Source organism: Camelus ferus, chromosome 8 (assembly GCF_009834535.1).
Source record: "Camelus ferus isolate YT-003-E chromosome 8, BCGSAC_Cfer_1.0, whole genome shotgun sequence".
NCBI lineage: Eukaryota > Metazoa > Chordata > Mammalia > Artiodactyla > Camelidae > Camelus > Camelus ferus.
Window position 1 is genome coordinate 21,511,524 of NC_045703.1, and position 16,210 is coordinate 21,527,733.

The following is a 16,210-nucleotide window of genomic DNA, read 5'->3' on the forward strand; positions in this document are numbered from 1 at the left end:
TTATTCTCTAATATTTAATTCGTCAGTTACTGTGAGATTCTTGCTATCCTGCCATGGGTAAAATAGGGGGAAAATTATAAGCATCCAAGCATTTAAAAATAAACCAGGGCATTTGAAATTGTTTTTTAAAATATGGACAGCTTTATTTTTTATTTTTAAAATTACATTGAAAATTTCTGAAATATCCTAAAGACAATTCTCTTATATGAGTGGTGCATAGTGACTTATATCGATTGCATAGCAAAAAAAGGTTCCTTCAGTGATTTTGACTGTAGATTTGGAAGTAGCATTCTCCAAGTACAGTTTCTGGTCTTTGTCTTTATAGGAATGAAATTCAGAACAGCTCTTGTTTTAATCAGTGTCTTTTCAAAGATTTGATGGGAATGAAGTTAGTGCATTTACTAACATAAGATTGTAGAATACATTTCTTTTCCAGTTTTCTCTCCTGCTAGTCTTATTACTATTGTTAAGAATCAGTATGTAAGTAGCGAATATATATTCTCCACCCTGTACTGTGCAAGACAGGTATACACAGACTGTTTTTGAAGTGATTAGTTTCAATTTGTAATTTGTACCTAAATATTTGTCAGTAGTTTGTATATTAGAGAGTCCAGATGGTTTGGGAAAAGTAATATTGGGAAATGAATATAATAAAATGTCATTATAAATTTGATTATAATGATAATTTGAGGATAATGACATAACTCGGGGGCCTAAGGAGTATTCTTAAAGCTCCTTACATACCTTAGAAACTGAGGTGTAGTACGATAGTTATTCATTCAACCTGTTTCTCCTCGGTGTTCTAATTTCAACTAGGTTAACTGTCTTAGTTTCCCTGATTTTTTTTCTGATTCAGTGTATATTTCATTGTTTAGGAGATTATGTCTCCGTAAGCAATCCTGAGGGCAATTTTAAAATAACCCAGTTGGAAGAATTGGAAGATCTCTTTTTATTGGCAGCTGGAACAGGCTTCACACCAATGGTTAAAGTGCTGAATTATGCTTTGACTAATATACCCAGTCTCAGGTATGTAATTGTGTCCTTAATTACTATCGCTGTGAGGCTGTTACATTAGTAGAAGCTTTTCTAAATTGATTAACTACTTAGTGGAGTTCAACAGACGTGTCCTCATCCTCAGTCATCATTTCTAACACTTCCTCCTTCACTCCGAGTTGCTTTGTTTTTGGTACTTTCGGCCTCCTAATTGGCACTAAAAAAATCATTCATGCTAGTTCACTTCTAGACTTTCCATTCTTGCATATTGTAAATGTAATTGAAATAGTACTTTTTTTGAGTTGTTGTTGTTTTTCTTTTAAGGAAAGTGAAGCTGATGTTCTTCAATAAAACAGAGGATGATATAATTTGGAGAAGCCAGTTGGAGAAACTAGCATTTAAGGATGAAAGGTACTAAAGTGGTATTAGCTCTGTGTTTAAATATTCATACATGTTTACTCAGTCAAGGCCTTATACTGCCTTTGGCTGGAGTTTTAATTGACTAGGAAGCTTGTTCAAACAAAAATAAACTAATCAATAATTCTCTTTAAAAAAAAAAACCAACCTCTAAATATGAATAGTGTTAATACACCTCCCCCAAAGAAATACTATTTGATAAGATCAATGTGACATCAAATATGTATCAACAAAATATGTACTGGGCTTTATGTTTATGTTATTTATTATACTGAGTTGGGTTTCATTGAAAATGATCCAGTGTAGCCAATTTGGTAATTCAAGATTTTATTATAATGGGGACAAATCAAATAAATTTGGTGAGATGGATTAACAAAAATAAACATGTTTCTTTACTATGCTAATGTCCACTGTGACTTTCCAAGAAGAGGGTTCCTTACGCATCATTTAGCAAGATTCTCTTCATTTTTGTTTGTTTACATTAATACTCATTAATATCCCTAGTGGTCCTCAGTACACACTTTGGGAAATGCTGATATAGGTAATAGAAAAAAATTTGAGTCAGAGAGTTCAGTGGTAGAACGAGACAGCAAGGTAAAAATTTGTTTCATCGAGAAAGGAGCCCTAGCACAGTTAACTGAAGTAAGATAATTTGAACAGGCATGTGTGCCCCATCTCCCCTACAGAGATTTGAAAGCCGTAGGGAATTCAAAACAGTTTTTTTAGAAGAGTGAATTGGACAAGCTGTCATACTTTTAAAGCATTTCTGTAATCATTAAAAACTATTTCTAAGAATTGCAGGACTTCATAAATCACACAAAATATCTGAAGCAAATAGTTATGTTGATGACAGTATGGTAGAGATAACATTCTAGGCCATTTAACAGTGAAAGGCCTCAGAAACTCAGCTGTCCCCGGGGCTCCAGGTTCTGAACAGCTGCTGAATATCCTTCCTCAGGTGATGCTGTGCTTCCTTCTAGTTTTTTTTTTTTTCTCTCTGTTGCCTCCCATCCTCCCCCTCTTTCTCTTTTAATGAATAATTTGCACAAATTAAGGAGGATCTGAATTTAATTATCCTGGAAGTATTTTCTCTTCTTACATATGGAAAATATAAACCTAAGAATATTTACTATATTTATGTAGTTAAATGGCAATTTAGAGCATAATTTAAAGAAATATAAATTCCTAAGTTTTCAAGTGTATTTTTTACTAATTTTCTAGATGGAAAATTGGAAGCAGCATTTACCAAAAAGCCAAATGACCTAAATTCTAGTTTTCATTCTGCCCTGTACTAGCTTGAAACTTTGTTCAAAAATGACATAGCCCTCTGGGCTGGTGTCTTTATCTTTGAAATAGAATAGTGACATCTTTCCTCCTTGCTTCATAAGGTTATTGTGAAGATTGAGAAGGTAGTGTAAATGCTTTGAAGTTGTAACAGCCCACCTCGGATATTTGGGTTGTGGTTGTGGAGGGCCTATGTATACATGGATTTGTATGAACTGCTTGAGCTCCTGGTTCAAACATTTCAAAGAATTTAAACAGACATAGCTAGACTTTCTTAGTTCAGTTTTTTTTTTTAAGTATTTCTGGCAAATTTTTGACATGGTATTCTTCAAGATAGTTTCCTAGACAAGAAAAATCCACTTACTATTATTTCCATGAACAGACATTGTCTAGACTTAGTCTAGCCCTAGGAGTTAAACTTGATTTAAGAAGCAATTGATAAAAGGAATGTGTTGACAGCTTCTGAACACAAGTTGTCCTTTAACAGAGTCAGCTCTGTGTTTTGTTTTGTTCTGTTTCGGTCAACATAATTTGAGTTGTTGGAATTGTGCAGGCAGGAGGATGAGGAGAGCCCCCCCCCCCCGCTTTTTTCTCACTTTCGGGTGCCAGGCTCTAACCGCACTCACCAGGTGAGTGCCATGCTCCAGTCTGCTGGGAGGAGTGAGAGTGCTGGCCTGCCTTTACCCTCTCTCTTCCTGCTCCTGGGTGTGCTCTGCTCCCTACCTTTCCGTCCACTTTCTGTAGGCACAGCTCTTTAGCTGGAGGCCCTCTGCTGGCCCCAATTTCCAGCATCAGATAATCTGTGTCCCCTGGAGACTGACTGCCAGGCCCTCACTGGAAAACACAAAGGGCCTGCTGGTGTAATTGGCTTTGGAACGTGTATCAGATCCTTCGATGTTCAGAGGCTTGGTGCAGATAGAGAAGAAACCAAGCCTTAAAGGCTTGCTGATGGGCTTTGGTAGTAATTGTCAAGTCCTGTACATAGAAGGAAAGCAAAAGTTCAAACTTAATATAAAGCAGTTTTTAATTTGTCACATCTGGGTTTTAGTTAACATTGAAGGCTTTTTTTTTTAAATTTATTAAACCACTGTTTCCCATGTCTTGACTCTCCTGTCACTTCTCATTTTAGTAATAAAGTTTCTGATGACAAAATGTGATACTTGAAAACATCTCCATGGTTAAATTATTTTGGATTGTGACTATAACAATAATTAAATTATGTATTTAAAACAAACGAAACACCCTTGTCTCTGAAGGATTAGGACACAGCCTTCCACTCAGTCCTTTGTGGAACAAAGAATAGGAAAAATGGATACTGAGGCTGGTGTATGATCTAATATTTTCATTTTTAGCAAGCATGCTATGCTTGTCCTCAGAGTTTATCCACATGATATCAGTAGCAAGTGAAATTCTTAGAAACATCATTGTATCATGGAAACTTAGTAACTTTGTGACTTTGGGCAAGTTCTTTGATCTGACAGAGCTGCAGTTTTCCATCTGAAGAATGGGGACATCAAATTGTATGTCACAGAACTGTTTGGGTTTTTTTGGGTGTGGGGGCAATAAGATAGCATAGTTAGGTGCCAAGCCCCTAGAAGTAGCGTATTTGTAACATTCATTCACTCATTCATTCATTCATTCACGAAGTGCATGTGAGCCTCTACCATGTACCTGTGCACAGGGTGTAACAGGGAGAGCATATCATGTTGGCTTATTTTCTCATGCGGCCCAGGGAACGCAGCTCTTCGTTTCCCCACGTTGCCAAAACTCAACAGAATTGCAAACCGTAGGGAAGACCGTAAGTACTCTTCTAGGATGTTTCTACTTCATTTCTGTTTTCATGTCATAAGCATATAATTTGAATGGGAAAAAAAAGAAAAAACAGTAGCTTGCCTGAATTTAATCCACATATGTTAGTACACTTGACTGTTTAACTCTCATCATTGGAATTTGATTCACAACTTTCCAAGTCTAACAAAGTCTTACACATTTTCTTAAGAAAAATGAGAGGAAACAGAAGGTTAATATGTGCAACAGCAGATGTGGCCAATTACTGTGTAAACTGGAATCCAAATTAAATTTCACTTATCTCTGTCTTGACTACTGAGCAGTGTTATAAAGCCTGGTTGACCTAGCCTTACACATTGGTCCTCCCCTGCCTCAGGAGGAGGTGCTGCTCGCTGAGGTCTCTGTCTTTGCAGAGTTAGTTTTGAGGTGCAGGAAAGTTTGACAATGAGATTGACTCCCGGATGTCCTTATGTAATATAGAAATATAACAAGTATTTTCCTTTCCTTTCAAAGCAGTCATTTTGGGGACAGTAACCTTATTTTAGTAAAGTTAGTAGCATATTCTTTTCCATAAATAGGGAGAATTTTTGGTTTGTTCCCTCTGTTTATAAAATTAATACATATTTATGTAGAAAAAAATATAAGGAAAAAAAATCAGCCATAATCTTACCATCCGAGGAACAGTTATTAGCATTATGGTCTGTATTTTTCCATTCTCTTTCTCGTCCTCTCTCTCTCACACATACACACACACGCACACATACATAGACACACGTACTCACACATACACACATGTTGTTTGGTTTCATAAATAATGTAGTCACACTGACTATACTTTTTATGACTACATTTCTACTTAGTGTATTGTGTGTATTCTGGGTGTAGAATGCTTTAAACTAGTGGTTCTCGACCTGGAGGGATTCTGTTTCTCCCTCCAGCACCCTGGGGAACATTTACACCTGGAAGCATTTTTGTTCATCACAACTGATGGAGAGAGTGCCACTGGCAGCTAATTGGTAGAGGCCAGGATTGCTGTGAGGAGCCTGCAGTGCCCAGGACAGCCCCCACAGCAAAGGATTATCTAGCCCAAGGTTGCCAATAGTGCTAGTCGGGAAAACCTGCCCTGCACCATGACTTTTAATAGCTACATTGTATTCGGTCACTGAGTTCATACCATAACTTATTTAACTAACCCCCTACAATTTGGCATAGTGACTGTAAGTTTTCCTGTACTTCTCTAACTGTGCAGGATAAAAATTCACCAGAAGAATCACAAAGTCAAAGTGTACCAAAGCTACTGATACATTTTGACAAATAGCCTCTAGAAAGGTAGAGTGGTTTTTTTTTTAACATTTTTTTATTGATTTATAACCATTTTACGATGTGTCAAATTCCAGTGTAGAGCACAATTTTTCAGTTATACATGAACATATATATATTCATTGTCACATTTTTTTCTCTGTGAGCTTACCATAAGATCTTGTGTATATTTCCCTGTGCTATACAGTATCATCTTGTTTATCCATTCTACAGAGGTAGAGTGTTTCTGTATTCTGGTGTCAGTGTTGGGACTAGCAGTACGTTGGGCCCATTTAAGATGGCAAAAGCAAACGATTCTGGAAACATAAGTAAATTGAACAAGAGGCCTGAACCCGTTTCTTGTCCTCCAGCCTCTGATGCACGTCAGCTATGTGGGCCCCTAGTCTGGACCCTTCCCACTCTCTGTTCCTCCCAGATGTTCCTCCAGTGGGGTGTTTCTTGGAATGTGTTCCTTGACACGTTCATGTATGCCCCTCTACAGGGCTCTAGGATTAAATAAGTTTGAGAAATAACGCATGTTACCTTCTTAAAGATTTACTATGAACTTAACATATTCAAGGCTTTGAGAGATTCTAAAGAAGTCTGTTTAACTTCTTTTAACCCAGGAGCCCCAAACTTACTTGATAGGCCAGCCTTTTTTTCATGGAATACCACTAACATTTGGAGGAACACGAGTGTTTCATCAGATTCATTTTGAGAAATGTTTCTTTAAGATGTTCATTTTCTCTAATTTTAACCCCTCGCTGTTGATTTTGTGAGCTTTCTCCCATGAGCAAATAGCAAGTTTTCCTGTGTTTCTAGTCTTTTTCTTTAGCTAGGGAAACCAGGAAAAGCTGGGGCACCAAATACCCTGAAGTACTATTTGTTTGTGAGCAGTGACAAAATCACGAAAGCTTTTGAAGCAAAGAAGTTGTAGGATCGGACCTGGGTTTTAGGAGAGCTGGTATGACAGTGGTGTGCCAGGTAGAGGAGGGTCAGGCTGTTAAAGCAGTAGCTCAGGAGACAGGAAAGTCTGACCTGGAGCTGTGGTGGTAAAGATGGGAAGGCAGGGACGTGTGTGTGTGTGTAAGTGTAAGAAATAGGGAAGAGTGGGTTTGGGGAGCCAGTTGCCTGGAGGAGGAGGGAATAAGTTGTTGGATGACTTTGGGCTTTGCATATGATTTAGACTGAATACATTTATATTTCAAGATTTTTCATCTCAGAGCATTATCAGTCTACTTCAAGATAATTGTTTTTGACAAGCTTGTTTGTTTTCATAGATATTTGGACCTCAGGCATTCATTAGAAGCAGAAAGGAATTTCAGGACAGTTTACCAGTGGGTCCCCTCATGCCTCAAGGCTGTAATTATATCAGATAGTAAGTTGCCCTTAGAAAAATTCAGAAGAGAACATTCCACAGTAACCATCTCTACCCTCATCTGGTGGAAGAAATGCTTCACTGAAGTGTCCTTGAGCCTTAACTTGGGGTTGCTCCCGCTGCAGTGGAAGCTCTTTTCTGGGCTGTGAAGAAGAGAAGTAGGATGGCTGTGTCCTTACCAGACCCTGAAAATTGCATCTGTACCATCTGGTCATGTTTTCCATGGAGGGCCCCAGAGGTGTACCAGAGGGACTGACATGTGAATCAATATAAAATGCGAAAGAAATGTGTACCATCCACGGAAGGATCACCGTTGTTTCTCACGCTGTAGTAGATGCCTGCAGAAAGTGTGCCACTGATGAATTTATTTTTTAAAGCAAGTCAGTAAAGGAAAATTAAGTTTTTTTTCAGATGACAGGGACGCCAGTATTGATTTACGTGCCTTAGCAGTCTTATCCCGGTAACAGACTTACTGGAAACGGAGCCAGAGGAGACTGTCTTTTGTAATTTAATAAGGCAGTTGTTACCTTGTATTGCATTGTCTCTGTTTAATTGAAAATGCCTTCAGATAGTGGTTCTGCAGCTGCTTTTGGGTCCCCTTTGATGGACAGTTATGGACCTTCTTCCCAGAAAAACGCGAAGTTCATGTACATTTTTGTATGGAATCTCATAGGTGCCAGCATATGGCTTCTCAATAGTGTTTATTTTTAGCCCGTATGGCTTCTTGTTAAGTAAATTTCTCCATTCATTCATCAAGTAATTTTTGCACACTTGCCTCAGGCCAAGCCTGGATAGAGGATTAAACACAACAAGGACTCCATCCTTATGGAGCAGTAAACAAATAGCACATTCCAGAATTATCTAACACTTAATTTAAGTACTAGGAAGGAAAAAATGTTAGTGAAAGAAAGTATTCGGGGAGGCTGTCTTGCATAGGGTGGGTTTGTATTGCTGCTAAAACTAAATGGGAACCTTGAAAGTGAGAAATAAAATGTCATTTTAAGAGTTTTTAAAGTATAAAATCAGAATGTTAGAATTGTAAGAATATTAGAATTGAGATTATAGAGTTTTCCCACCTAGAGGCTGGGTCTGGGGAGCACTGGGACGGGCTCTGCACCCCGGCTGGCACTCCAAGTGGGGACGGGCTCCCTCACCTCCAGGAGTGGTCCCCCAGCTGCCGCACAGCAGTGGGCAGACAGCTGCGCCAGCCGCATGCAGTTTCTGTTATGTTTGGCTCCCTGAGCCACCTCACAAGAGAAAAGATGCACTTCAGCGTTTTCTCAAGTTGAGATGAATGTATAATTAATTCCTGCCACCCTTGAGAAAATATCTCCATTACTCAAGCAGAAAATGCAGAGTTGCATTCGATCTGACGCTATTGAAAACAATCAGAGTGAATTGTGTTAGAGAAAATGGAGCAAAGGGAGCAAGCACGACACAGAATTTTGAATTTACTTCAGTTCTTCACCAGGAGTTCACTCAACAGACTGCAAAGCTGTGGGGAGACGTGGTCTGTAGTTACCTTGTGAGACTTGGTTTGATGTGTTTCTTTCTCACTGTAATTCTCTACCCTTTCTGTTTCTTTCATCTGTTTCACTCTGTAGTGTTTGAGTGCCGTTGGTGTTGGCCATTAGGGGTGCAGTGGTAGCCAAAGCAAACATGGTCCCTGCCCTCATGGAGTTTATGGTCTCATGGGGTAGATAGTAATAAAACCATCAACCTGCTGGCCACATATTTACAGCCTGATATAAGGGCCATAAAGAAGAGGAAAAGGAAGACATTTCTACAACACATATAAATAAGAAGGACTCCAGACTGGTGGGGCCGCAGTGCTTCCCTGTGGAAGTGATGCTGGAGCCAAGAACTGAAGAGCAGGATGTGGTAGAAACATTACAGAAAGAAGAAAGAGAGTGGGCGGGGTTGTGGCAGTGAAGGCTGAGAGAAGTAGAGGACAGAGGAGCTCAGACTTGGTGAGAATTTGGGCATGGAGGGGGTGGCAGATAAGCGCCAGGTTTCTGGTTTGTACAGCCGAGTGGGTCGTGGTGCCGTTCACAGCAGTGATGTCAGGTGTGGGGCCGGGAGAGGGTAAGTTGAGATTGAGGGTGTGGAGACAGTAACAGTAAGAAGTCAGATAGGTCTTTGGTTATGAGGGTCTAGGACTCACTGGAGAGGTCTGAGTCAGAGATTAAAACTGTCACTGGTAGTTGCTCCTGACTGGAATTTATACGAGCAGCGTTACTAATAGAAATGTGTTCTCTGAGATCCCTTGGAGCTCCCTTTCTAGTGACTTCGACAAAAAATGTCACTCTTCTTATTTGTATCAAAAGTATGTCTTTAGTAAATACTGGATTTACCCGTGTGCTTTTGCGATATCTTTGCTTATAATCTGTTCCAGTGCTTTTGTAGCAAGTGTATCAATCTCCATAAATTCCGTTGTTCTCCAGGGGAGAAAAAGATGCTTTACTGAACTTGAAACATGTTAATAATGTTTCACATAATAGACTTTTTTAAATGTTTCTTTTCTCCAGGTTTGACGTTGAATTTGTCCTCTCAGCACCTACTTCTGAATTGGAATGGCAAACAGGGACACATTTCACCAGGTCTGCTTTCTGAATTTTTGAAAAGAAGTTTAGACAGATCCAGAGTCCTCGTCTGCATCTGTGGACCAGTGCCGTTTACAGAGCAAGGAGTAAAGTGAGTCACAGTGTGGTAGGAAAAAGAGTCCCAGTGCCGTGAAATGAAGAGCTCCTCTAGAGGGCAGCTGATCTCGCTCTCAGTCCTTCCTCTTCATAGGAACCTGCACTTTAATAGTCTGTTACAGCCTAAGAAAATAACAGAGTGCTAAAGCTGCACACGGGTGGAGGGTCAGAGTCCCCAGTTATGCCTAGAGATAGACGTGAACACGGAAGTGAGGCACAGCCAGCTCCTCATGCCTCTGCTCACGGCTGGCGGTCTGGGCACATTCACAGGATTGGTGTCAGGTCTTTTGGGGGACACTAGATTCAGCCTCCTCTTCCCCCACAGCTTTATCATATATAATAATTAATAAGCAGTGTTCCTCCTTGTAGCTTGTGATCTTTCTTCATTCTCTGCAACTGGGTGAGGGTTAGTAAACAAGACAGTGGAGAAAGCCAGGCAGCAAGACAAAAACCAGAGACCTAGGACGAAAAGCCAAGATAAGAGTTGGACTCTGCACAGTGAAAACTCGGTCGTAGTGACCGTCTTATTTAAAAGTCACCTTGATCTGATTTAACTCTAAAAAGACACTTTGAAATATTTGGTTAGTTGCAGCCACTGTTGGCAGCCGTTTCTAGATGACTTCACAGTATGACTGCCTTCGAAGGCCTGTGCTTCCTTTAGTCTGTGACCCAACCTAGCATTTTGCTGGATGATTTTCTCTCTTGCTATTTTATTTTTTATTTGAATTAATAAAAAGATTGATGTCAATAAATAAATGAAGACACTAAAAAGTGTTTCTCTCCACATTGTATTTAGAAGATATTTTAATTAAATTTCAATGTATTTCTGGATGTTAATACTTTCAGGAAAATGTGCATCTGTCTAAGCTCTCTCAGTAAAAATTTTTAATTGCTATTTAAACTTCCACTCTTTTAAAGCTCAAACAGAACTATTAAAATTATAGTGAAGACTAACAATAAGGTTGGAAGTAAAATAATTTTCAGAAAAAAGGCTGAGAGCTGTACTCCTCTCCTTCGTTGACACTGCCCACTAGGAGTGTCCAGATGTTTATAGATTGCAGTCTAACCCTGCGTTTAAATCATGAGAATCATGAACTCTGATCATTGAAAGAGACTGCGTGTAAGGCCACCTGGTCCATTTTCCACTGACTGAGGAGGGACCCCTGGTACAGCACCCCCGATGGAAGTGTGCTGTTTGCTCCCATGAGTTCTGGGCTTCCTGCAGGCTCTTCATTTGGGTTCCAGGCAAGGCCTAGCCAATTCCTTGCCTACTGGAGCCTCAGTCTACGTATAATTGAATCAAAGGAAGCCAAGATCCTAGTATTTTTTTTTTTCATTTTTTAAATTGACTGTAGTCTCTACAGCTTTATTTCCTCAGCTTTCCCTCCGAGCAAGTCTTCCTGTGCTGTGCTCGCTGGCCTGCCCATAACTGCTGGAGTCTGACCCTGTCATCATATGTGGGTCCCTGCTGCCACTCACCCCGAGCGTGTTGTGTAGAGCGGCCATGTGAGGTGTAGCTTGGTTCAGGTCAGGACTTCATAGCATCTGCCCTGTGACTTTCAATTTAGGATTCCTTATTTCCTTGTTTCTTTGACTTCCTGATCCTCACCATCTTACCAGGTGTGGTGTAGCTCTCACTAGGCAGTTACGTGGGTCTTTCATCATGTCGTAGTTCCTGCTGTCCTGAATGGCGGCTCTTTGGGCTGCCCGCTGCCAGGACCCTCCAAAGGCACCCTCATGTCTGCTATGTAAGTGTAACATACATTCCAAACGTGCTGTCCATATTAGGTAAAAATTTGTCAAATTCGTATGATGTAACAGAGAAGGACTCAGAAACTTTTTTTTTCAATATAGATAAAGAGCTTATAATTATTTGGCCGATAAAGGTCCTTTCATCCACTAACTAAGCCACTTTGTGTATTGCATCGATGAATAAACAGTTTCTGCTTTCGGGCCCACACAGCCGAGCGGTGGGCATGGGCGTACATGCCAGTGACCCCGAGTGCTATAGATTCTCTTACTAGAGAGGAAATGAGGTGCTGCAGACATTCAGAAAGAGACAGGTTGCTTTTACCTAGGGTTGTGGTGTTGGAGCGAAGGGAGCCACATGGTCAGGAAGACCGGTTCTTTGAAGATTGACTAAAACGTCCCCAGTCAGAGGAGGTAGAGGAGAATGGTGCAGGCAGGGAGAAGACAAGCAGGCACACAAGGGGCCTGGGTGATCAGGGACTTGACTCCTGGCCTCCTGTGGCTGGCGTGGCGCCCCTGGCCAGGGGCTGACAGAAGGTATGGTGGAAAGGTGGGATGCCTTCAGATTGTGCGAGGCTTGCCTGCCGCACCAGGTTGGCCCTCGTAACTCCTGTGCCATCCCATCCGTTTGTCTGAATATGTTTGTCTGCCCTGGAAGCTGCCAGTTGGGGTTTAAATCCCAGCCCTCCCACTTACAGTCATCCTCCAGTCACTAGCCAAGTGTGCTAGGGCCAGATCCTTCTCAGCTTTAGAGCACTCACCTGTCCCAGGGAGTAAATAATAATACTTAATGCGTGTGAAGTGCTGAACACAGTGACTACATATACTAAGTACTAAGTAAATGTTTATTATTTTCAGCAGCATTTTAAACAGAGCTACTTGTAAGATTTTAGTCTCCATTTCTAGTATTTTCCAAGCTGAATCATACTTAAGCAGTATTTCTGCTTTTCCTGTTCAGTGGGGAGAAATTTAGATAGAATGCTAAGATATCAACTCCTTACTTTGAAAACTGGTGAATAAAGGGGGAAAAAAGAGGAGGGGAGGGTACAGCTCAGTGGTAAAGTGTGTGCCTAGCACGCACAAGGTCCTGGGTTCAATCCCCAGTACCTCCATTAAATAAATAAATAAAAACCTAATTACCTCCTCCCTCCCCAAAATAATTAATAAATAAATAAAATTTTGAAAGATAAATAAATAAAGGGGAAAAAAATCAAGCATTTGTTCTGCCTTTTCTGTGTGAGCTCTACCACTGGGTAACCATGTAACAAATGAATAGACATTACTCTTTATAGAATTCCTCAGCTGATAAATGAATGAAAAATAGTAAGTTGAATATCACCAGCTTCAGTCCTTAATGAACTGATGGATCTGTATGGAGGTCGTCAGTGGTTGTTAGCATCCAGAGAGGCCACCACGTATCACGTGCCTCCTGATGAAAGAGTGCTGTCTATGAAGTAGTCTCGTCAAGAAGAATGGAGCCTGTACCTAATCAGGCCTCTAGGTCCAATTACTAAATTGTGGGAGGTAAGAGGAAAAGGGAACGTATTATTTAAAGTAAACCACAGGGATGTAGCAAAATGAGGACTGTGAGAGACTCAACACATAAAAATCTGATTTTGTCCACAAATAAACTGCAGGACAGGGGAGAGGGAGATGGAGGGGTTCTGAAATATCAAAAGATACCTAACAGAGATGTAAATCAGTCACTGTGGGTAGACTTTAATTGAATCTTGATTCAAACAAACTTTGAAAAATTATGGCATTTCTGAGACAATTGAAAATTTGCACCCTGAATAGGTATTTGATGGTGTCGAGGAATTATTGTTAATTTCTTTTGGAAGTGATAATTGTAGGCTTTCTTAGAAAGTACATACCAAATGGGGAAAATGAAAAAATACTGTGGTTATGATGGTAAACTTTGACCTTACTTCTTTATTTTTAAACATTTTCTCTAAGAAACATGTGCTTTTTTATTATGTTTTCCAGGTTGCTGCATGATCTGAACTTTTCCAAAGACGAGATCCATAGTTTTACAGCATAATAAAGAGCTGTCATTCAACTGTTTTATCTAAATTTGTGATTACTTAGGGTTTTTTAAGAAACATTTTTGTATATACTGAAAGGTTAACTAGAATCCAGGTTTCAGTTTCTTAAATGAAATCAAATGTTCCTTCACTATAGATAACCTGTTGACTTTATTTTGTACCATAACTTATTTTACTACTGATATTTGTCCTGGAAAATCAATCATGGCAACAAGTACATGAGGGATTTTGTTTTGAATCACAAAGTTCCTTACCATTTAAACTGTATCACTGTTTTACAATAAGCTCTTGTGTTTTATGACATGATAAAGTAATGATCATTTTGATCACGTTTCTATGCTGTAAAATGTCTTATTAGCAATACAGATTAAATTTTACATTGCACTGTTAACTCAGGAAGTGATCGTTTATGTCCTTGTTATTGCTATAGAAACATGGAATGTTATAACTTATTAAGTGATCCAAACATTTTGTGTGTATATGGCCTTGACACAGAGTAGAATAAAAAAATACTTAAGTACTTTTTAATCTTTGTAGTAGAAATGTGTTTGAAGGCAACAATATGGGGTACTGTCTGAGGGGAATTTTAAAAGGCGACAGTGAAAGGTTTTGGAGACACATGCAGCTGTGAATTGGATGTGTTAGAAAGTTTAAGAGACCCTGGACAGCTATTTTGATTCTTAGCCCAAACTAGAGGTGTCAGGAAAGATAAGGAAAGTGTAGCGTCTTGTGCCATGGCCTAACACAGTCATCTGGTGCTTTGGAATGGGTTCAATTTAAATTCTCTTTGAGCCCGTCTAGACCAGCTGGGTGAGTGAGGAACACTGTCCTAAATGGCACTTCCTGGCTGGCCGCTTTCCCCGCAGCTGGCAGTCCAGCAGGGGGCCCTCCTGCGCTCTGCTGTGTGGGCAGCTCTTCTCCCTCCCCGCGGCCGTGTGCAGCCTTCCAGAACTTCCACAGGTGGGGGGGATTCAGCAAAGCGTATCAAGAAAAGTCATGAGCTTCCCATGAGGCAACTTTTGGATGTATCTGTGGCTAAGCATAAGCTGATTTTGATTTTTCAGTCTTATTTGAGGTAGCAGCAGTGCTTCACAGAAATAAGTGGCGGGGGGTAGGGGGGTGGTCTCCAGTTACCCTGTGAATATTTTGTGAACAGCGAAGTCTTTACTGAATGAATGGTGTACTCAGGAGGAACGTGATATTACCAATCCTTGTCACCAACACCCAGCTGAGGAAGCTTCGCAGGTGCAAGGGGCTGGTCAAGAAGCTTCTACTGCCTCCATCCCCAGAACATTCATGTCAAAGTCTCTCTGTGAACGTATTTTTTCATTTCTCTAGGATGAATACTTAGAAGTGAAATTGCTGGGTTGTATGGTAACCGTATATTTAACTTATGTTTAAAATGCTATTTTATTCTGCATCTGTTTCTAGCTCTAATGCAGAGACATATACCAGCTAGATAATCGTGTTTTGGAATGTACGGTTTCAAGCTTTTAAGAAAGTGCCAGGTCTTTTTTTTTTTCCAGCTGGTTGTACCAGTTTACATTCCTGCCTGTGTTGTATCAGACTTTCAGTTCTTCCACATCCTCAGCAAACTTGAATCATTACTCTTACATTTTAGTGGGTAGTACTATCTCATTGTGGTTTTAATTTGCATTTGTCTGATGTCTGCTGGTGTGTAACATTATCATGTGCTTATCAGTCATTGGTGCATTGTCTTTTGTAGGGTGTCTGTTTTAATCTTCTGCCCATTTTTAATGGGATTGTTTTTCTTCTTGTTATTAAATTGTAAACATTCTTTATGTATCTGGATACAAGTCCCTCATCAGTCATGTTTTGTGAACATGTTTCTTCCATTGTGTGACAGCAAATCGTATGGAGTGCTTAGAGCAGGAATAAACTTAGAGATGTAAATCAATTTAAATTCAACCAAGATTAAGAATGTAAAATAAATACTAGTGCGGGAGGCAGGAGGGAACTGTGCAGTTGATATGTGAATGACTGAAATTCTAGGAAGGAAACTCTAGTGATGGAGTAGGGAGGACGTTCTGGAAGGGAGGCAAGCAGCTAATGGCAAGCAGGACCCTCATGTGACACTGTCAGTTCTGGTTCAACGGAAAACATGTTAAATGGTGAGAGTCAGAACTGCCGCCGTAGAGGCAAATACAAGCCACCCGTGCCGTGTGGAAGCTTGGCTCTATGGGGGGAACAACCATTTACATGTGGCAGCACATTTTGTCTGTTGCTCTGTAGCAGCTGGGTGCTTGAAGGTGAATCTGAAAATGATGCCGTCAACTTTCTTTCTCGAATTCAAGGATCTTACGTTCTGATTTAGGATTTTCTAATCAGCCATCTCAGCCCATGCTGATCAGAATCACGCGGGGAATGCGGTTGTATTGTAGTGTTTGCTGAGGTCGCCTGCGTAGGCCTCATTACTGTTTCCTCTCATTTAGACATGCTGAGAAACGCAGTTACTTGTGCTCTGTCCAGATAACCCTTGCTCTTGAAACACGTCTAAGGGAAAAGCTGCTGAAATTCTTAGTGAAACACATGCAGCT

At 40.2% G+C, this 16,210-nt stretch overlaps 1 protein-coding gene across 1 annotated transcript in view; it reads left to right on the top strand.

The window, feature by feature from the left end:
* The window catches only part of LOC102510801 (cytochrome b5 reductase 4), a 67,125-nt gene extending 52,945 nt beyond the window's left edge, over nucleotides 1-14,180 (top strand). The window contains 5 exon segments of the mRNA XM_006175494.2: nucleotides 876-1,026; nucleotides 1,318-1,404; nucleotides 9,688-9,727; nucleotides 9,729-9,853; nucleotides 13,594-14,180. Of these exon segments, the coding sequence (XP_006175556.1) occupies nucleotides 876-1,026; nucleotides 1,318-1,404; nucleotides 9,688-9,727; nucleotides 9,729-9,853; nucleotides 13,594-13,648 (458 nt within the window). The 3' untranslated portion in view covers nucleotides 13,649-14,180.
* The last annotated feature ends 2,030 nt before the right edge of the window (nucleotides 14,181-16,210 follow it).